A 23,968-nucleotide genomic window follows, 5' to 3' on the forward strand; every position below is an offset into this window, starting at 1 on the left:
GCAGTCGGCCGACAAAAAAATTAAATGCCGGCCACGGCAGTGCACCCTCCCCTTGAATGGCCGCTGCACAGCCATGTTGCACACATTGCAAACACAGTACAGAAAAAACTGTCAGGGGCACCACTCGGCGGCCCAAAGATTTTTTCCCCTGAATTTAGCTTGAGGTGTGGGAGATCTCGCGCTTAGTAGGGGTTGGCAGCAGCGATGCGAAAGTGGGGACCGCTGGAAAAAGCAGCTAGGAGAATTTCGCGAGTGGTGGCCATTCAACTCCAAATCAGCAGCCATTCGACTCCGCCGCGTGGCTGTCGCTTTACGGCAGTAAGAGGCATTTTCGGGAGGCTGAATTTCGGCCGCTTTGCCTCTGTTTATGAACCCAAGTATTGGATATGCTTTTTTAACCGTTTTCTCAACTTACACCCTGACACCTTTAACAATTTGTTAACAATTTGTGCACATATACCTCCAGATCTCTCTAGTCATGCACCCCCATTGCGATTGTACCATTTAGTTTATATTGCCTCTCCTCGTTCTTCCTACCAAAATGTAACACTTCACACTTTTCTGTGTTAAATTTCATCTGCCACATGTTCACCCATTTCACCAGCTTGTCTATGTCTTCTTGAAGTCTATCACTATCCTCCTCACGGTTCACTATGCTTTCAAGTTTTGTGTCATCTGCAACTTTTGAAATTGTGCCCTGTACACCCAAGTCCAAGCCATTAATATCAAGAAAAGCAGTGGTCCAATAACGACTCCTGGGGAACACAACTGTAACCTTCCTCCAGTCTGAAAAACAATCATTCACCACTACAATATTTAAATTGAGGTAATGCCTGCTGGGAACGGGTTGTTTGCCCACATCCTGTCTCGCCTCCGGTAAAACCGGAAATGAGCGGGTTGGAGGCAGGGTCAGGTTGGGAATCCCATTTAAAAAAATGTAACTGCCCCCACGGATGTGGGTGTCCCTGGAAAGGCCATAATTTATTTCCTATCCCTAATTGCCCTTGAGAAGGTGGTGGCGAGCCACCTTCTTGAACCGCTGCAGTCCGTGTGGTGAAGGTACTACACATTACTGTTAAGTAGGCAGTTCCATGATTTTGACCCAACGACAATGAAGGAACGTCAATATTTTTCCAAGTCAGGATGGTGTATGACTTGGAGGGAAACTTGCAGGTGGTGGTGTTTCCATGCACCTGCTACCCTTGTCCTTCTAAGTGGGTGAGGTCGCGGATTTGGGAGGTGTTGGCAAAGAAGCCTTGGCAAGTTGCTACAGTGGCATCTTGTAGATGGTACACACGACAGCCATGGTGCACCGGTGGTGGATGAGTGAATTTTTAAGATGGTGGATGGTGGATGGGGTGCCGATCAAGCAGGCTGCTTTGACCTAGATGGTGTCGAGCTTCTTAGTGTTGTTAGAGCTGCACTCATCCAGGCACACTCCTGATTTCCACCTTGTAGATGGTGGAAAGGCTTTGGGTAGTCAGGAGGTGAGACACTTGCTGCAGAATACACAGCCTCTTATGTGCTCTTGTAGCCACAGTATTTATGTGGTTGGTCCAGTTAAGCTTCTGGTCAGGATGTTGAGGGTGGGGGATTCGGTGATGGTAATGCCGTTGAATGTCATGGGACAGTGGTTAGACTTTCTCTTGTTGGAGATAGTCACTGCCTGGAATATGTGTGGTTCGAATGTTACTTGCCACTTATCAGCCCAAGCCTGAATATCATCCAGGTTGTGCTGCATGCGGGCATGGACTGCTTCATTATGTGAGGAGCTGCGAATGGAACTGAACACCATGCAATCATCAGCGAACATCCCCACTTCTGATCTTATGATGGAGGGACAGTCATTGATGAAGCAGCTGGATAGTTGGGCCTAGGACACTGCCCTGAGGAACTCCTGCAGTGATGACCTGAGGCTGAAATGATTGGCCTCCAACAACCGCAACCATCTTTGTTTGAACTAGCCAGTGGAGAGTTTTCCCCCTGATTCCCATTGCCTTTAATTTTACTAGGGCTCCTTGATGTTAAGGGCAGTCACTCTCACCTCACCTCTGGAATTCAGCTCTTTTGTCCATGTTTGGACCAAGGCTGTAATGAGGTCTGGAGCCGAGTTCGCAGAACCCAAACTGAGCATCGGTGAGCAGGTTATTGGTGCATCATTGCCGCTTGATAGCACTGTTGACGACACCTTCCATCACTTTGCTGATGATTGAGAGTAGACTGATGGGGCGGTAATTGGCCAGATTGGACTGATGGGGTGGTAATTGGCCGGTAATTGACATACCTGCGCAGTTTTCCACATTGTCCGGTAAATGCCAGTGTTGTAGCTGTACTGGAACAGCTTGGCTAGTTCTGGAGGACAAGTCTTCAACATAGCAGCCAGGATGTTGTCGGGGCCCATAGCCTTTGCTGTATTCAGTGCGTTGTCATTTCTTGATATCACGTGGAGTAAATTGAATTGACTGAAGATTGGCTTCCTTGATGGTGGGGACCTCAGGAGGAGGCCGATATGGAACATCCACTCAGCACTTCAGGCTGAAGATGTAACAAACACTTTAGCCTTGTCTTTTGCACTCGTGTGCTGGGCTCCGCCATCATTGAGGATGGGCATGTTCATGGAGCCTCTTCCTCGCGTTAGTTATTTAATTGTTCACCACCATTCACGACTGGATGTGGCAGGACTGCAGAGCTTTGATCTGATCCGTTAGTTGTGGGATCGCTTAGCATGCTGCTTCTGTTGTTTAGGATGCATTTGCTGCAGCCGTCTCAGGTTGGCACCTCATTTTTAGGCACACCTGGTGCTGCTCCTCGCATGCTCTAATCCCTGGCTTGATGATAATGGTAGAGTGAAGGAAATGCCAGGCCATGAAGTTATATTGTGATGCAATACAATTCTGCTGATGGCCCACAGTGCGTCATGGATGTCCAGTTTTGAGCTGCTAAATCTGTTCTGAATCAATCCCATTTAGCACAATGGCAGTGCCACACAACGCGTTAGAGGGTGTCCTCAGCGTGAAGCCGGGACTTTGTCTCCACAAGAATTGTGTGGTAGTCACTGCACCAATCATGTCTTGGACAGATGCATCTGTGACAGAGCATAATAAGAACATAAGAAATAGGAGCAGGAGTAGGCCATTTGGCTCCTCGAGCCTGCTCCGCCATTCAATAAGATCATGGCTCCACTTCCCTTGATTTCCTTATCATTCAAAAATCTGTCTATCTCCATCTTAAATATATTCAATGACCCAGCCTCCACAGCTCTCTGGAGAACAGAATTCCAAAGATTCACGACCCTCTGAGAGAAGAAATTCCTCCTCATTTCCGTTTTAAATGGGCAACACCTTATTTTGAAATTATGCCCCCTAGTTCTAGATTCCCTCACAAGGGGAAACATCCTCTCTGCATCTATCCTGTCAAGCCCCTTCAGAATCTTATATGTTTCAATAAGATCCCCTCTCATTCTTCTAAACTCCAATGAGTATCGGCCCAACCTGCTCAACCTTTCTTCATAAGCCAATCCCTTCATCTCAGGAATCAACCTCACGAACCTTCTCTGAACTGCCTCCAATACAAGTATATCCCTCCTTAAATAAGGAGACCAGAACTGTACACAATACTCCAGGTGTGGTCTTACCAATGCCCTGCACAGTTGTAGCAGGACTTCCCTACTTTTATATTCCATCCCCCTTGCAATAAAGGCCAACATTCCATTTGCCTCCCTGATTACTTGCTGTATCTGTGTACTAACTTTTTGTGTTTTATGTACAGGTGCAACGTCCTGAATCCGGAACTCCGAAAACTGGAATTGTCCGAAAACTGGACATTTCGGCGGGAGGTGAGGTCCGAAATCCAGCAAAACCCAAAATCCAGCATGGATTCAGTCCGGAGGATTCCGGATTTCAGACTATTGATTTTCTTATCAGAAATCCGGAAAAACCCCAAAACCGGCACGGACTCTGTCCCGAGGATTCCGGATTTCAGATGTTGCATCTGTACAGGGACCCCCAAATCCCTCTGTCCCGAGCATTTTGTAATCTCTCCCATTTAAATAATAAATTGTTTTTTTATTTTTCCTACCAAAGTGGATAACCTCACACTTTCCCACATTATACTCCATCTGCCAGATTTTTGCCCACTCACTTAACCTATGCAGATCCCTTTGCAGATTCTTTGCATACTCTACACAATTTGCTTTCCCACCTAACTTTGTATCATCAGCAAATTTTGTTACATTACACTCAATCCCTTCATCCAAGTCATTAATTTAGATTGTAAATAGTTGAGGCCCCAGCACTGATCCCTGTGACACCCCACTAATTACAGTTTGCCAACCTGAAAATGACCCATTTATCCTAGGTTAGTGAAGATGAGGTCAAATTGTTTTTTTCCCTCGTGTTGGTTCTCTCACCACCTGCCGCAGGCCCAGTCTGGCAGTTATATCAATCAGGACTTGGTCTGCTAGGTCAGTAGTGGTGCTACCGAGCCACTCTTGTTGATGGACATTGAAGTCTCCAAAGCAGAGCATATTCTGTGCCTTTACTACCCTCAGTGCTTCTTCCAAGTATTCAACATGGAGGAGTACTGATTCATCAGCGAAGGGAGGGCAGTAGATGGTAATTAGCAGGAGGACCTTGCCCATGCTTGACCTAAAGCCATGAGACTCCATGGCATCCAGAGTCAATGTTGATTATTCCCAGAACCACTCCCTCCTGATTGTATACCACTGTACCACCACCTAAGCCAGAATAGAATCTCTAGGAAGTTATGAAAAAAATGGATTTGACTGAATGACAAGAATGTATATTGTAGCACATAACTGTTAAAGGTCCCTGAAAAATTAGATAAAAGCACTGACCCTACACTAAGCAACCAGCCAAGTTAAACTTGTGTCTATATCAGCTTGTGAAACAGAGTTTTTATAAAATTAGAACAGTGTATTCTTACATCTGAACATTGTGATAAAAATAACAGGGTCAATTTTACATTTGGGAGGCCAATTGCGCCGGCGGCCTTCGCATTCTGGGGATGAATAGGCTGGAGAAATTTTAATGCCTGGGCCTCTCATAAAGATAACCGCCAGATTGGGGACGCCACACGGGAGTCCCGATACAGCTGACGGGATTAAGGCTACACCAATGGCCAGCTGAAAGGTAAGTCCAGGGGGAGTGCCATGATCGCGGAGGAGAAAAGAAGCCTGAACCAGCAGCAGCTCAAATTATTTTTGTGGGTTCCAGGGGAGCACTCATACTCCTCTTAGCCCCACAAAAATAATTGAAAACTTACTTTTCCAGGGCCTCATTGGCTCAATCACCAGTGAGTTTCCTAAAATGGTAGTCAGGGCCTATATACGACATCGAACTCCTTTATGCATATTAAAAGGAGCATACCACCGGCAGGCACTTTGGCGGCCAGCAGTGGACACCTCTGAACGTGGCAGGTGGCTGACCATTGGTGTCAATGAAGCAGTAAGTCCACCAACCCCAGTTTGAGAATGCTGCCACCCCATTAACACCGATTTAGACAAGTTAAAATCGACATCTGCTTTTCTGAAAATCCAAATATTCTCTTTTGCCTCTTGAAATGACTTCACACTAATGTGGCACAAAACTATTTTTTACATTATATATCGTAGGCGGTCCCTCGAATGAGGATGAGTTGCTTCCACACCAAAAGGAATGAGTTTTCAGATGTTCCAGTCCTGAACTCGAGGGGTGGAAGATGCCTGTGTGTGGATTTTTTTAGCGTGTGGTGACTGTTGCAAATCAGCCACCACACGGGCTTGACAGAGCTAGGCCTTTATCCAGTGGCAAGGGTTAACTAGGACGACTGGAGACCTGCTCTGCTGCACGGACCTAGTGCGCACACATATCACAGTGTGGGTTGATCCGTACTGCCCCATGGCCCTCGACTCTTCTGGGCCCCGTACTCCATTTGTCGCACCTCCGCCACAATCTCTCACCACTCCTCCGCCACAAAATGCTGGAACATTGGGAAAATGCTGGAGGCCATTATTAAGGAAGCAGTAGCGGGATATTTGGAAAAGCATGATTTAATCAAGCGGAGTCAGCATGGTTTTATGAAAGGGAAATCATGTTTGACAAATTTGCTGGAGTTCTTTGAAGATGTAATGAACAGGGTGGATAAGGGGGAACCAGTGGATGTGGTGTATTTCGATTTCTTGCACAAGAACTCCGGGTCTTACTGTACGACAGCACTTTGCAATTTTTCTCCATTTAAACTATAATTTGCTTTTCTATTATGTCTGCCAAAATGGATAACCTCACATTTTCCCACATTATGCTCCATCTGCCAAGTTTTTGCCCACTCACTTAGCCTGTCTATATCCCTTTGCAGATTTTTGTGTCCTTCTCACAATTTGCTTTCCCACCTATCTTTGTATCATCAGCAAACTTGGCTACATTACACTCGGTCCCTTCATCCAAGTCATTAATATAGATTGTAAATAGTTGAGGACCCAGCACCGATCCCTGCGGCACATTATATAAAGCTATGGCTTAAAACAATAATTAGCTCTTGTATGTTCAATTTATACATGTCTAAAATCATTTTTATACATACTGGAATTCATCGAGATAGTGACTTAGAAACATAGGCCCCAAGTTTCCACACGCAGCAAAACAGGCACCCCTCTGAGCTGGGCACCCGTTTTTCGCGCCGAAAACGGCGCCTGAAAAAAAACGCGGTATTCCCGAGCGCCTTGCAGCTCGATGTTTGCTTGGCGCGGCGCACAGGGGGCGGAGCCTACCACTCGCGCTGATTTTCTAAATAGGAGGGGGCGGGTACAATTTAAATGAGTTTTTTTGGTGCCGGCAACCCTGCGCGTGCGCGTTGGAGCGTTCGCGCACGCGCAATCTGAAGTAAACATTGGCACTCGGCCATTTTAAAATGTGCTGCAGAAAAAGTGAAAATTTGTTTATTGAACCCTTGCAAAGGCTTGTATTTTAATTTTCTTGATATTTCTATGTGTGAGGGAGTGCATTCTGTAATTAAAGATAGATTGTGATAAATGGGACACATGCACTTGTTTGAGACTATTCAAATTCTTTGTAGCTGTTTAATTTTTAACATTTTTTAATAAAACCACATTGCCCTCCCATGATCAGCACTGAGGCTTCTTGCAGCTTTCTCCCTCCCTCCCCGCCCCCTGCCGTCGGTCGGTCCCGACGGCAAACGGCTGCCTGAAGCACTGAGGCTTCTTGCAGCTTTCTCCCTCCCCCTGCCGTCGGTCGGTCCCGATGGCAGACCGCTGCCTGAAAGGCCTGCCTGAAGCACTTTCACACAGGTAGGAACATGGTTTATTTAATCTTTTCTTTGCTTATAAATTTTTATTCAGGTTGGATTTATTTGTATAATATTTGTATAAGTATAACTAAAGATTTATTGTCGAATTTAATGACTTCCCTTCCCCCCCCTCCCCCCCCCCCACCTCATTCCCGACGCCTAATTTGTAACCTGCACCTGATTTTTTAATGTGTAGACAAGGTTTTTTCAAGCGTACAAAAATCTTCACTTGCTCCATTCTAAGTTAGTTTGGAGTACGTTTTCACTGTGGAAACTTTCAAATCAAGCGTCAGTGGCCGGACACGCCCCCTTTTGAAAAAAGAATTCTGTTCAAAAGTGAAACTGTTCTACCTGACTAGAACTGCAGAAAACTTAAATGTGGAGAATTCTGATTTCTAAGATACTCCGTTCTCCACCAGTTGCTCCTAGAAATCAGGAGCAAATCATGTGGAAACTTGGGGCCATAGAAACATAGAAAATAGGTACAGGAGTAGGCCATCCGGCCCTTCGAGCCTGCACCACCATTCAATAAGATCATGGCTGATCATTCACCTCAGTACCCATTTCCTGCTTTCTCTCCATACCCCTTGATCCCTTTAGCCACATGGGCCATATCTAACTCCCTCTTGAATATATCCAATGAACTGGCATCAACAACTCTCTGCGGTAGGAATTCCATAGGTTAACAACTCTCTGAGTGAAGAAGTTCCTCCTCATCTCAGTCCTAAATGGCTTACCCCTTATCCTAAGACTATGTCCTCTGGTTCTGGACTTCCCCAACATCGGGAACATTCTTCCTGCATCTAACCTGTCCAGTCCCGTCAGAATGTTATATGTTTCTATGAGATCCCCTCTCATCCTTCTAAACTCCAGTGAATACAGGCCCAGTCGATCCAGTCTCTCCTCATATGTCAGTCCTGCCATCCCAGGAATCAGTCTGGTGAACCTTCGCTGCACTCCCTCAATAGCAAGAACATCCTTCCTCAGATTAGGAGACCAAAACTGAACACAATATTCCAGGTGGGGCCTCACCAAGGCCCTGTACAACTGCAATAAGACTTCCCTGCTCCTATACTCAAATCCCCTTGCTATGAAGGCCAACGTACCATTTGCATTCTTCACCGCCTGCTGTATCTACAAGCCAACCTTCAATGAATGATGAATCATGACACCCAGGTCTCGCTGCACCTCCCCTTTTCCTAATCTGCCGCCATTCAGATAATATTCTGCCTTCGTGTTTTTACCCCCAAAGTGGATAACCTCACATTTATCCACATTATTCTGCATCTGCCATGTATTTGCCCACTCGCCTAACCTGTCCAAATCACCCTACAGCCTCTTAGCGTCCTCCTCACAGACTTACAAGACTGATAAAAAAAACAATTAATCCAATTTGTATCCTCTGCTCAGCCCAACACATTCAGCCCAAGTCAATCATTGTACGCCATTGTATTCAAACATTAGCAAGCATTTGATGTACCTGAGTAAGTAGGATGCTGTCAAACAAATTCTGGGTCTCTGATTGATCCTTTGTGATATCTGCATTAGCATGCATCCCAAAGATTTCCGGAGTCGGGTTCAAAGGAAGGCTCTTTGTATAGTTAATGTAGCTGATGTACTGTAAGGAGATTAACAGGTTTATCAGATAATTACATGGTACTTGCATTTTTCGTACAACTACTGTTTCTACTGTCCATGATCTTAGAAACTAACTATTCAAAAAATCATTCTTCGTAAAGCTGTCTAAGGAAAGCAGCCAGCAGATGTGAATTTTTTTGTATAATCTGTTTTTGTACCAATATTTTAACACATTATATCCATCAAAAATAAGATTTTTCTTACATCTCCTTCTGGTGGTGCATAATAAATGCCACTCAAGTCAAATGTGTAGTCTGGATTTGATGTAATTACTTTGTTGTAGAATTTATTAAGAATTGAGCGGAGTGTGCGTCGGTCCCAGTCATCCGTCACTCTACCGCCATAGTTGCATTCACCGGTCATGTATCGTATAGCATCAAGGGGCACCTCCTGAATAAATGGACATATGTAGTTGACGTCAATTTATAGAAAATTGATCAGCCAATATTAGGTAATTTTTAACATCCTTCCTTTTTAATAACATTTTTTCCTTTCATTCCTGAGCTGACACTAGTCATTGTGGATAACCTGGCAGATTGAGGGATTAACTACCACGGAAACCTATGAAAATCAATAATGTAGCTATACTATACATTTTGTATCACTGCCAAGTGGGTTGTACATTGTAGAGATGCAAGATGGGCAGCTCAACTGCTTCCAAACTGGTGTCAGCTTGGCTTGAAACACCTGGAAAAGATAATCTCACAAAAATTCCACTTTGATCCAGTTGCTTTTTTATCTAAAGGATAAGGTAAATAAAGTGTGTGCTCTCAATGGAGGATAACTAGCTTTGAACATAACAAAAATTGTGAAGTATTGTTTGTTTTAATTTTTCCCATTGAATTCAATCCTGGTCTTTACATACAGAAGTGTTCAATTGTGCAATGTATGCACTTTGGAGGCACAGAAACATGAGATAGCATATGGCCCTTGGAATTTAATTGATTGGAAAAATAAGAGATAAAATCCCTTTTTTTCCCCTTGATGCTACTATGCTGCAGACAATTTGGGCAGCAAGCTCCAGTACAATGAAGCAGCAGTCAGCCACTTTACTAAGTTGCTGTAAGGTTGTAAGAAGGTTTTGAGTACAGGCCAGATGATTCCTTACTGGGGAGGAGAAAAGTTGGAGGGTGAAAACTTCCTGAGAAACTTTCACATGCCTCCTGGAAGTCTAAAAGTGTAATTGATAGAAGTTTGACAGCAGATGGCTCTGCCAGTGTCATTGGTTATATGATCCAGGAATGGCTTACCTCATACTGGTTAAGGAACATGTGGAGCTGCTGTACACTTATCCGCAGGTCAGTTTCATTAAACTCATAGGGAATATTCCATCCTAGTGGTCCAAATTTCCGTCTTTCTTGAACCAGTCCATGGAAGAAGCATAAACCATATAGGAGCTTTTTAAATTCAGCCTGTTGGAAAAAATAATACAACATCCATCCCAGTCATTATGTACATTCTGGCAAGACAGTTCAGAACCTAATGTGCCCCAACAGAAAATAAACGTTTACTTATTTTGATCTAATTTTAAAATACATTTTCAAGCAAAAATATTGTGAATACTGCAAATGTTTTCTCTTAGTATATGCCAACATTTAAAAATGAATTGCAATAAACGGTCACAGCATCTCTGCGTATCAATTATTTTTGTTTAGTTATTTTAATTTGACATTAGACTTGTTGATGATGTATACAAGCAAGTGGTCAACAAATGTATACAAACAAGTGGTCTATTTTCAGATTTTCTTCACATCCAGTGTGCATATAAAACCAGAAATCAATTTTGCTGGGCCCAGCTCTTAATAAAATGTCAATTACGCATTTAATTCTTAAAATCAGAACCATATATATCCTGCATTTAAAAATATCTATTTCAGAAGCGTTTATTATTATTGGAATTCTGTAACACCTATAAAAATTTTTAACAGTGCTGTGTTCAGCAGATTAAAATAGAAAAGGATGTGTCAAATAATAAAGAGAATTATGGTAAATATGTTCCACATTTAATGGCAGTGCACAGAATTTCAGCAACATTATCAACTGCAAACAGCAAATTCTGAAAGTGTTACTGACTTAAATAAATCATCCTGTAACGCATTATGCAATTACATAAATTAACAGAGTGGAAAAACCTGTTGTTAATTGGTGTCTATATAAATAATAGTAAGACCCAGGTGAAATTTTATAATACACCATACAAAAAAATTGCTTCAGCCTTCTATGTTTAAAATTATTTTCAAATATTTTCCATAATTTCAGGTATTTCTTATGAGGATATTGCTGTCATGTTAAGTGAAAGTAAATAGTATAGGAAGAAACAGAATTGCAACTGCACAAATTGTTCTCACAAATATGTTTTTCTTAATATTAATTTATGATCTCTAAATTAAGGTCATAGGGAGTGTAATGTCCCTGTCTATCTTTGCATCAAGTCCTCTAAACAATTTGTTAATCCTAAACGATTTGCAATTAAACTGATACTAACAGACTTCTTGCAGCTACCAAAGAACTCTGGATCAGAAATGGGATCCATGAGGTAGGATCGGATAATATTAGGTCGAAGGCCCTTTGGTGCTTCATTTGTCATTTTCACACCATTCTGTAGGACAGAAACTGGGAAATTTGGAGAAGGATAACTTGTAAGCCATAGTCTGAAGTCAGGATGTGTAGTCTCTGGATTCAGTTCCTGCAATAGAATACCACAAATGAAACAGCATAGGCACTCAGGAAAAAAATAGAGCCGCATTAAATATAATATTTACTGCCTTAAATAAAACATTCTATCCTGGTAATTTTTAATTCCCATTTAACTTGCAGTCACTCCCAGACAAATGAGTCATAAGCAACAGAATCACAATGTATAAGGATAATGCTAATGTTCTCAAGGGTAATACTGTATTTATAACTTACAATACTTGAACTTTTCTGATCTCTGGATTTCTGATAGCAGCATTGAAGGCAATCAGAATACTTTGACCAAAATGTAATAGTTGTAGTGTATGTTGTTTCCACTGCACATTTTAATATACTGTGCGAATGTCCTCCCAAGCTGTATTTTTGAAATTGTTTCAAATGGCATGGTTATAGGGCAGATGATCAATCCACAAGTTAAACCGAGAGCATTATTATATATACCAACACAGCATGAGACAATCGGTAGCACTACATCAAAAGATGAAGAAATGGGGCTTAATTGTAAAGTTTGTAGGAGTACTGGGATAGAGTTTCTTAGCCCAAGCCCTGGAATTACTGGTTACTGAACATCATCATTGAAGCAAAAACAGAACCTGAGCCAGGACAATATGTCACAGTAGAGAGAACAATGTCCCTTCATCCATGAGATTTGAATTCAAACTCAACACAAAATGATGGACTGAAACTCACTTCGCTTTGATAGCTATAAGAATTGTTAAATTAAATTCATTTCATTGATATCAGTCCATAGCACAAAACTACCCGAATTCTGTACAAATTTCCCTAAATTGGCAACCTCACTCAAAGGGACTATAGGGATAGAGGTGTTGGGAAATGAAATGTTCACACTGATGAAGTAGGACTGGACTTCTGAGACTTTGGTCAAGGCATATTGTTGGGATACAGAAGAGGGAGCTTAAAGCAAAAATTGGGGAGTAATCTCACTGCAAGATACGCTACTGTGTGGGCAAAAGTGATCCACATCCCGATTGGGGCGGTAACATTCCTGGGTCGGGCCTTTTAGCGCCCGGCTTGGAAGTCCTGCCCCAGACGCGGAACTGCCCTTATCGCCTCTGAAAGGAAGCAGAGGGGCGGGTTCTGGTACGCTACTGGGGCACTGAGGGAAGCGCTACGCTTATAGCACTGATGCGTTTCAACACCACTCCCCTTCGATTAAAGGGGAGGGCCGCTGCGCACTCTGCTTGGCCTCTGATGGCCACTACTGGGCCACCAGGCCAACAGTCCGGCACCCAAGACGGAGTGCCGGGCTCCACGCTAGGGCCGCCATGGTCGAGCCGTCCCAAGAGTCGGCCAACAAAAAGATGGCAGCCCTCCCCTTTAATCACGCACCGAGAGCGAAGCTGGGAGTTGACTTCTGCCCACGCATTAGAGGATGAAATTTCCCCCATGGGGCGTTAAGGGGACAGGACGGGTGGTGACGGGTCGCAGCGCACACGGATGATGTCATTGCATGTAGCGCGGTGGCTAACCGCAGGGCACGGTGCTGCCGTGGCAGTGCCTCCACAACCTCATGGGCAATTTCCCAGGAGGCAGAAGCACCATCCTTCCCCGGGCAAAAACTGTCTTACTCCGCCGGAGATGCAAACTGGGGTGTTTTATTTAACAACTTAAAAGAAAACAGCTGAGGATGTAGAGTATGTTTCTCCATTTTAAACTTTCTCTAACTTTTTCACTAATATCAGTGATGTCAAGAAAATATACCTAAATATCTCTTAAATGATATCTTCACTTTCATGACCAATTTTCCTGCCTGTTAAGAGCCACTGGGATAAAATTTAATTTCGGCACCCGTTGTAAATCAGGGGATTGTGGTCCAGAAATGGCTTAGTCCACCTTTTCGAAACATAGAAAATAGGTGCAGGAGTAGGCCATTCAGCCCTTCGAGCCTGCACCATCATTCAATAAAATCATGGCTGATCATTCACCTCAGTACCCCTTTCCTGCTTTCTCTACATACCCCTTGATCCCTTCAGCCATAAGGGCCATATCTAATTCCCTCTTGAATATATCCAATGAACTGGCATCAACAGTTGCGGTAGATAATTCCACAGGTTAACAACTCTCTGAGTGAAGAAGTTTCTCCTCATCTCAGTCTTAAATGGCTTACCCCTTATCCTTAGACTGGTTCTGGATCTCCCCAACATCAGGAACATTCTTCCTGCATCTAACTTGTCCGGTCCCGTCAGAATTTTATATGGTTCTATGAGATCCCCTCTTATTCTTCTAAACTCCAGTGAATACATAGAAACATAGAAAATAGGTGCAGGAGTAGGCCATTCAGCCCTTCGAGCCTGCACCGAATACAGGCCCAGTCGATCCAGTCTCTCCACAAATGTCAGTCCTGCCATCCCAGGAATCAGTCTGGTGAACCTTCGCTGCAGACCCTCAATAGCAAGAACATTCTTCCTCAGATTAGGAGACCAAAACTGAACACAATATTCCAGGCGAGGCTTCACCAAGACCGTGTACAACTGCAGTAAGATCTCCCTGCTCCTATATTCAAATCCCCTAGCTATGAAGGCCAACATACCATTTGCCTTCTTCACCGCCTGCTGTACCTGCATGCCAACTTTCAATGACTGATGTACCATGACACCCAGGTCTCGTTGCACCTCCCCTTTTCCTAATCTGCCGCAATTCAGATAATATTCTGCCTTCGTGTTTTTGCCACCAAAGTGGATAACCTCACATTTATCCACATTATACTGCATCTTCCATGCATTTCCCCACTCAACTAACCTGTCCAAGTCACCCTGCAGTCTCTTAGCATTCTTCTCACAGCTCACAACGCCACCCAGCTTAGTATCATGTGCAAACTTGGAGATATTACACTCAATTCCTTCATCTAAATCATTGATGTATATTGTAAATAGCTGGGGTCCCCGCACTGAATCCTGCGGCACCCCTCTAGTCACTGCCTGCTATTCTGAAAAGGACCCGTTTATCCCGACTCTCTGCTTCCTGTCTGCCAACCAGTTCTCTATCCACATCAGTACATTACCCCAATACCATGTGCTTTAATTTTGCACACCAATCTCTTGTGTGGCACCTTGTCAAAAGCCTTTTGAAAGTCCAAATACACCACATCCACGGGTTCTCCCTTGTCCACTCTACTCGTTACAGCCTCAAAAAGCTCTAGACGATCTGTCAAGCATGATTTCCCTTTCATAAATCCATGCTGACTTGGACCGATCCTATCACTGCTTTGCAAATGCACTGCTATTTCATCTTTAATAATTGATTCCAACATTTTCCCCACTACTGATGTCAGGCTAACCAGCCTATAATTAACCATTTTCTCTCTCCCTCCTTTTTAAAAAAGTGGTGTTACATTAGCTACTCTCCAGTCCATCGGAACTGATCCAGAGTCGATAGAATGTTGGAAAATGACCACCAATGCATCCACTATTTCTAGGGCCACTTCCTTAAGTACTCTGGGATGCAGACTATCAGGCCCTGGGGATTTATCGGCCTTCATTCCCATCAATTTCCCTAACACAATTTCCTGACTAATAAGGATTTCCTTCAGTTCCTCCTTCTCACTAGACCCTCGGTCCCCTAGTATTTCCGGAAGGTTATTTGTGTCTTCCTTCGTGAAGACAGAACCAAAGTATTTGTTCAATTGGTCTGCCATTTCTTTGTTCCCATTATAAATTTATCTGATTCTGACTGCAAGGGACTTACGTTTGTCTTCACTAATCTTTTCCTCTTCACATATCTATAGAAGCTTTTGCAGTCAGTTTTTATGTTCCCAGCAAGCTTGCTCTCATACTCTATTTTCCCCCTCCTAATTAAACCCTTTGTCCTCCTCTGCTGAATTTTAAATTTCTCCCAGTCCTTGGGTTTGCTGCTTTTTCTGGCCAATTTGTATGCCTCTTCCTTGGATTTAACACTATTTCCCTTGTTAGCCATGGTTGAGCCACCTTCCCCGTTTTATTTTTACTCCAGCCAGGAATGTACAATTGTTGAAGTTCATCCATGTGATCTTTAAATGTTTGCCATTGCCTATCCACCGTCAACCCTTTAAGTATCATTTGCCAGTCTATTCTAGCCAATTGACATCTCATACCATCGAAGTTCCCTTTCCTTAAGTTCAGGACCCTAGTCTCTGAATTAACTGTGTCACTCTCCATCTTAATAAAGAATTCTACCATATTATGGTCACTCTTCCCCAAGGGGCCTCGCACAACAAGTCCTTTCTCATTACACATCACCCAGTCTAGGATGGCCAGCCCTCTAGTTGGTTCCTCGACATATTGGTCTAGAAAACCATCCCTAATACACTCCAGGAAATTTTCCTCCACCGCATTGCTACCAGTTTGGTTAGCCCAATGAATATGTAGATTAAAGTCACCCATGATAACTGCTGTACCTTTATTGCACGCATCCCTAATTTCATGTTCGATCCTGTCCCCAACCTCACTATTACCGTTTGGTGGTCTGTACACAACTCCCACTCGCGTTTTCTGCCCTATGGTATTCCGCAGCTCCACCCATACAGATTCCACATCCTCCAAGCTAATCCTTCCTTACTATTGCATTAATTTCCTCTTTAACCAGCAATGCTACCCCACCTCCTTTTCCTTTCTCTGTATCCTACCTGAATGATGAATACCCCTGGATTTTGAGTTCCCAACCTTGGTCGCTCTGGAGCCATGTCTCCATGATTGATGCCAATTATGTCATGTTCGTTAATTGCTGCCTGCACAGTTAATTCATCCACTTTATTATGAATACTCCTCGCATTGAGGCACAGAGCCTTCAGGCTTGTCTTTTTAACACACTTTGCCCCTTTGGAATTTCGCTGTACTGTGGCCCTTTTTGATTTTTGCTTTGGGTTTCTCTGCCCTCCACTTATACTTTTCTTCTTTCTATCTTTTGCTTCTGCCCAATTCTACTTCCCTCTGTCTCCCTGCATAGATTCCCATCCCCCTGCCTTATTAGTTTAACCCCTCCCCAACAGCACTAGCAAACACTCGCCCTAGGACATTCGTTCCGTTCCTGCCCAGGTGCAGACCATTTGGTTTGTACTGGTCCCACTTCCCCTAGAACCAGTTCCAATGTCCCAGGAATTTGAATCCCTCCCTTCTGCACCACTCCTCAAGCCACGTATTCATCTTAGCTATCCTGCAATTACTACTCTAACGAGCAGGTGGCACTGGTAGCAATCCTGAGATTACTACCTTTGAGGTCCTACTTTTTAATTTAACTGCTAGCTCCCTAAATTCAGCTTATAGGACCTCATCCTGTTTTTTACCTATATCGTTGGTACCTATATGTACCACAACAACTGGCTGTTCACTCTCCCCCTCCAAAATGTCCTGCAGCCGCTCCAAGACATCCTTGACCCTTGGACCAGGGAGGCGCTCTGGCCACTGCCATCCTCAAAGCAGTCTTCTGCTGAGCAGTCGGAGCACCCATCTTTTTCAGGCAGTAGGCTTGTTTAATATAAAAATCAGGGTTCTCTGATGTACATAGGATGCCAGATATAATTTTGACAGGCAACTGGGCAGTGCATGTGCTGTGTACAGCAGAAATGTCACCAAAAATATAGATTTTAATTATTTTTCTTTTGACAGGAGGAGTAAGAGTATTGACTGGGCTACCCGATATTGCCCGGCGTGCTCACCGGCACCAAGGTAATGAGTCCTGGCCGTCAGATTAGATCTGGCCTCCCACCAGCAGGATTGGGCAGCCGGCCAGCCACCCGATAGTTCAAATCTCCTCCATAACATAAGAACGATGTGGAAGAAGGGACTGAGTGTAACGTAGCCAAGTTTGCTGATGATACAAAGAAGGGAGGAAAAGCAATGTGTGAGGAGGACACAAAAAATCTGCAAAAGGACATAGACAGGTTAAGTGAGTGGGCAAAAATTTGGCAGATGGAGTATAATGTTGGAAAGTGTGAGGTCATGTACTTCGGCAGAAAAAAATCAAAGAGCAAGTTATTATTTAAATGGAGAAAGATTGCAAAGTGCCACAGTACAGCGGGACCTGGGGGTACTTGTGCATGAAACACAAAAGGATATTATGCAGGTACAGCAAGTGATCAGGAAGGCCAATGGTATCTTGGCCTTTATTGCAAAGGGGATGGAGTATAAAAGCAGGGAAGTCTTGCTGCAGCTATACAAGATATTGGAATACTGCGTGCAGTTTTGGTTTCCATATTTACGAAAGGATATACTTGCTTTGGCGGCAGTTCAGAGAAGGTTCACTAGGTTGATTCCGGGGATGAGGGGGTTGACTTATGAGGAAAGGTTGATTAGGTTGGGCCTTTACTCATTGGAATTCAGAAGAATGAGAGGTGATCTTATCGAAGCATATAAGATTATGAGGGGGCTTGACAAGGTGGATGCAGAGAGAATGTTTCCACTGATGGGGGAGACTAGAACTAGAGGGCATGATCTTAGAATAAGGGGCCGCCCATTTAAAACATGAGGAGGAATTTCTTCTCTCACAGGGTTGCAAATCTGTGGAATTCGCTGCCTCAGAGAGCTGTGGAAGCTGGGACATTGAATAAATTTAAGACAGAAATAGATAGTTTCTTAAACGATAGGGGGATAAGGGATTATGGGGAGCGGGCGGGGAAGTGGAGCTGAGTCCATGATCAAATCAGCCATGATCTTATTCAATGGTAGATCAGGCTCGAGGGGCCGTATGGCCTACTCCTGTTCCTATTTCTTATGTTCTTATGTTCTTGTGTAACATAAGAACATTTTGGATCTTCACTTACTCCCCAAAATCATTCCAATAACAGCTATAGTAGGGAACATATTTGAGGACATTATATAAGATGTTGTCAATGATCAACTAAAGAGCACAAATGTCATAAGTAGCAATCGACATGGTTTTAGAAGTGATAGGGCATGCACAATAAACCCACTAAAATCATTTAGACCATTAAATATATGGGGCTGGATTTTCGGTTTGTTGCCATCTGAGGGATAGGATTGCAAGTCAGAACAAGTTCGAATGAGTATAGGTCATTGGCAAGGCTAATACTGAAGAATGATAATGCAGTGCTGGTAATGCTCAAAAAAGGAAAGAACTCTTAGATGAATGATTCCAGGCCTTAAGGGACTAAGTTTTGAAGAAAGCCTCAAGAAACAATTTATTTTTTCTGGAAAAAATGATAGAAACACAATAGCCTAGAAACTGGCTGATGCCTCACTCATTTTACAGGCGTAAAACAGACACCAAAACACCAATATGGTGAGCGATGTGCATTCACACATTTTGCACCGAAAGCGTGCCACACACCATATTAGGAAAGGCAGAAAACGAGGTCCCTAGGTCAGCACCTGTACAGGCACTAGTCCCTTTACATATATTTCATTTAAATGAGGCTTGAGGGTGTGCCTCGAGCCTAACTTGTGATGTGAACCAATTTCTAGGTCAATATATCTTTGTAATAATCAATAGTATAGACAAGGTAAAGATAAGTGGTGACAATGAGCTGGAGCATACAATTTTTAAAATTGGGATGTGGGTGTCGCTGGCAAGGCCAGCATTCATTGCCCATTCCTAAATGCCATAAAGGGAAAGTATGAAGTGGGTTGAGTGCCTGCTATTTCATACAGTGTCAGAATTCATCCCTCTGGTTATGACTACTGAATTGGCTGCAACTGCTGCTATCCAAAAGCTGGAGGAGAGATATTTTTGATGGCAAGCAGAACATAAGCCAGCCTCAACGTGAAAAGGAAGAGTGGCAAGGAATATTGCTGATCCTCGCAATTCCTGTGTTTGCCGCAAAACATCCTGTCATTGAACACCTGAGACATTCTGTGGTCTGGCTGTGCACCATGCCTGAGCATATGAATTTCATCAATAAACATTCGACAATCATTAAGCTATGAGTGACTAGTCCTCATTAGTCACCTGCTCTTTATTGTGTGCAAGTTAACTCACATACAGCTTTTATTAGAAATGGATTAATTATGGCGGGAAAATTGCAATTAGAGGCTTCCTTCAGACGAACGCCTCCGACACGAAAAAAATCTACGAAAATACCTGGTGGTCCCGGAGGAATGAAGTATTCCGGTCGAAGGCCTCTATTCACTGTGCAGTGTATGGAAACATGTCTTCCAGATACGGATGTGTATGCTGGAATCACTATGGCTTGGACCAACAATCACTATCTAGCATTCTCATTGATAGTAATGGGAGCTCAGTTTTTACGAGCTGCCATTACTATCATAAGAACATAAGAACATAAGAAATAGGAACAGGAGTAGGCCATACACCCCCTCGAGCCTGTGCCGCCATTCAATAAGATCATGGCTGATCTGATCATAGACTCAGCTCCACTTCCCCGCCCGCTCCCCATAACCTTTTATCCGCTTATCATTTAAGAAACTGTCTATTTCTGTCTTAAATTTATTCAATGTCCCAGCTTCCACAGCTCTCTGAGGCAGCGAATTCCACAGATTTACAACCCTCTGAGAGAACAAATTTCTCCTCATCTCTGTTTTAAAGGGGTGGCTCCTTATTCTAAGATCATGCCTTCTAGTTCTAGTCCAAAGCAAGTATATCCTTTCGTAAATATGGAAACCAAAACTGCACGCAGTATTCCAGGTGTGGCCTCACCAATACCCTGTATAGCTGTAGCAAGACTTTCCTGCTTTTATACTCCATCCCCTTTGCAATAAAGGCCAAGATACCATTGGCCTTCCTGATCACATGCTGTACCTGCATACTATCCTTTTCTGTTTCATGCACAAGTACCCTCAAGTCCCGCTGTACTATGGCACTTTGCAATCTTTCTCCATTTAAATAATAACTTGCTCTTTGATTTTTTTCTGCCAAAGTGCAATACAATTTCCAACTTTATACCCCATCTGCCAAATTTTTGTCCACTCACTTAGACTGTCTATGTCCTCTTGCATATTTTTTGTGTCCTCCTCACACATTGCTTTTCCTCCCATCTTTGTATCGTCAGCAAACTTGGCTACGTTACACTCAGTCCCTTCTTCCAAGTCGTTAATATAGATTGTAAACAGTTGGGATCCCAGCACTGATCCCTGCGGCACACCGCTAGTTACTGGTTGCCAACCAGAGAATGAACCATTTATCCCGACTCTCTGTTCTCTGTTAGTTAGCTAATTCTCTATCCATGCTAATATATTACCCCTAACCCCGTAAACTTTTATCTTGTGCAGTAAACTTTTATGTGGCACCTTGTCAAATGTCTTCTCGAAGTCCAAATACACCACATCCACTGGTTCCCCTTTATCCATCCTGTTCGTTACATCCTCAAAGAACTCCAGCAAATTTGTCAAACATGACCTCCCCTTCATAAATCCATGCTGACTCTGCCTGACCGAATTTTGCTTTTCCTAATGTCCTGCTACTGCTTCTTTAATAATAGACTCCAACATTTTCCCAACCACAGATGTTAGGCTAACTGGTCTATAATTTCCTGCTTTTTGTCTGCCTCCTTTTTTAAATAGGGACATTACATTTGCAGTTTTCCAATCTGCTGGGACCTCCCCGGAATCCAGGGAATTTTGATAAATTACAACCAATGCATCCACAATGAATCCCCTAAAACAAGAAACATAGCACAATAAATAAAACAAACACCTCACAGATTTAAAATTAATTGAAATTGAAATTGTTTAAAAAAATTTCCCAAAAACATCTAAATGTGTTTTAATAAGGTTAAAAATAAACTTACCTTAATGGACAGGGTTTTTAATATAAAAATGAGAGATTAAATTAAATTTTTCTATATTTTAAAACTCTTACACTGGTAAAATTAAGCTATACTCCTGCTTTTACCAGGTGTAAGAATCTGAAGGACATTCGCTGGGCAAGAGTTGGGCAAATAGCCCAATCTCTGCCCCCCGGATGTCTTCCTGCGGGGCTGCGTTCGATCTGTCAAAAGAAATTTGCATGTGCATCGCATGCCGAGAACCGGCATTTCCGAGGCCTCTTCGGTTGCATGCACACATCGTACGCACCCGGCGAGGCCACAATTTTCGGCCCTATATATTCCAGTATTAGTATGCAGTCGTGGGGTCAATTAAATTAATTGTGGAAGAAGCTATATTTTATGATCATCTGCTGTTATGCAGTTCCAACTACAGTATGATCGAGTAATACAAATCAAGATGATGAGCTGAAGGTGAACAACTAAAGCTAGAAAATGGAAATAAAATAAAAAATAATAATGGTTCTATTTTACATTTACCTAGTGTAATTTCTAAAACGATGAAGCTGGAGTGTACATTTATATCCACTTCCCTAAATAATGCAGCTAATGTGTTGTCAAACATTGAAATCTATATTTTGAAAATGTTGCCTTTTTGGACAGATCTGTGTGCACCTTTGGAAGTGGCTGACTGAGTTGCAGTAAATCGTGAGACATAACGGTACCCCCATCCCCAATGGCGATGAGTGTGAAAAGAATGGCTTGGGCATTGTAGGGATACATTATAGTCTTGGTGTGGGGTGGTGCCAACCTAGCACATCATGTGGCAGCCAGAGTGTACAGCATCAAGTGAAGTAAATATGGCCATGGTGATGCCATCCCTGGCATTCCAGGCAGCAGTGTTTTCAGGTGTTGATGCCCTGTGTCCTGTGCAGCATCAAGTGATTGTGGAGAAGATTGGTGTTGTTGTTGGTGATGCTGGTGTGCCTAGTGATGTTGGTGTTGAGACTGATCGTGGTGGGATTCTGAGGACCAAGGTGAGATTTTTTCAAGGGCACCGGTGCTGCTGGAATAGATGGCAGCTGAAGTTGAGATGACAGAAGCGATCTATCAATGGTGAGATAGGTTGCTCCAGGAAGGTGACACTGGATAGAGAGCTCACCTCACACCTCCATAAAGCTGAAAGGCTCCAGCTTCTTTGATTGTCAATTGAACAGCTGTGAAATGGTAGCTGTTGCACCACTTCTGCAGTTCTTAACTAGTCAAACCAATCCAGAGTTATTGAGAACCTGACACACTTATCACGTCCCCATCACTCTGCCTTCCCTACCTTACTCCTGCACATCCTTACTCACACCACCTTACCTGACGTGATACCCGAGGGGTGTGAACCTCGTAAAAAGCTTGGAAAACTCCCTTGGACCTGGTAAAATGCTACTTAAATAGCTTTAAGCAGCTTGTTAACTAGCACAATAGCCTGACACGTCACTTAGTGCCAGGTCTGCAAACCGCAGCCAGAGCCGGCACTTTGGAAATTCACAAGTGGGTAGATTCAGAGTGGACTTCTGTCCCCCTGTCAATCAGGCCCACTTTGACAGCGGACATGCCTCCAAACTCGCACCACAGGGCTGGTTAGATTCCGGCCTTTATATGGACAGTTCGCTGATTGAGAGGCCGAAAATCTGGTGGGGGTGACCGGTTTTGATGGGCCTGCAACAGGGGAGGGGTGGAAAGGTCAGGAATGAAAGGCAGCAGTGCTTTGTAGTGGGTAGAAGATCTTTACGCAGCTTACAGCAGCAAAGAGATAAAATATTAGAAACTTTTAAGGATCAATACATGCAATCGAGTGCAGTAAAAGTAAGTGGCAGACATGCTTCCAGCTTTTCCTTACTGGAGCTATGGATCCCATTACACTGCTGGAAATGGCCACCTCCTGACCTGTATTGTCCATGGCTGTGGATGAGTTGAGGAATTGGCAGTAGCAATGAAGGTCGGGAAGAAATGGTTCTGGGGATTTAACGGCATCATTCAACCCCGATTTCTCTGTATTAATGAGGCTCCCAGCTTGTTTCCAACAGGTACACTGGCTGCTGAAATCGAGGGCTGCTTTAAAATCAATTATGGGCATAAATGGGCAGTAGCGAGACAGAAATCAGACCCATGCTTTTTCAAACTGCGTGCTTTTTTTGAATATTTGATAAACTAAACACAAATTCTTACCGCACAGACTCTTTCTAATGTCGCCATCCATGATGTTGCCAAGTGACAGTTTTGTAACACCACCCAGGAACCTTGCTTTACAGCCTTCTCAATCATGTTCATGGCTATTGGCCCTTGGCCCTGTCCAAGGGACAGAGAGCTTAGTTTGGATCCCCCAAATCCCTGTACAGACAGGACATGTTAGTTAATATTTATAAATGCAACATATGCACATATTATTTCCATTTTAAAACACAATTGAAAGAGTGCAGTATTAACCGAAAGTTTATTGCTCTGTGCAATGATAAACTGTTCATACAAAGACAATAATGTTTTTTTATAAGAATTTATACTTGGACCTATGAAGAGGTTTTTATATTGATTTTCTTCTCTAACCCCAAGTGGTTCTAGTAAGAATAATAATAGGTGACACTGGTACATTCCCAGACTGGGAAAATTCAA

General features: G+C 43.3%; 1 protein-coding gene across 4 annotated transcripts in view; it reads right to left on the reverse strand.

The window, feature by feature from the left end:
• The window catches only part of dnah7 (dynein, axonemal, heavy chain 7), a 1,084,136-nt gene that overhangs the window by 220,710 nt on the left and 839,458 nt on the right, over positions 1–23,968 (reverse strand). For all 4 annotated transcript variants that reach the window (XM_070875892.1, XM_070875893.1, XM_070875895.1 and 1 more), the window contains 5 exons: positions 23,528–23,689; positions 11,426–11,626; positions 10,191–10,352; positions 9,145–9,330; positions 8,783–8,920 (listed from right to left, as the gene is read on the reverse strand). In XM_070875892.1, the coding sequence (XP_070731993.1) occupies positions 8,783–8,920; positions 9,145–9,330; positions 10,191–10,352; positions 11,426–11,626; positions 23,528–23,689 (849 nt within the window). The remainder of the gene's footprint in view (positions 1–8,782; positions 8,921–9,144; positions 9,331–10,190; positions 10,353–11,425; positions 11,627–23,527; positions 23,690–23,968) is intronic.

Source organism: Pristiophorus japonicus, chromosome 3 (assembly GCF_044704955.1).
Source record: "Pristiophorus japonicus isolate sPriJap1 chromosome 3, sPriJap1.hap1, whole genome shotgun sequence".
In the NCBI taxonomy this organism is placed as follows: Eukaryota; Metazoa; Chordata; class Chondrichthyes; family Pristiophoridae; genus Pristiophorus; species Pristiophorus japonicus.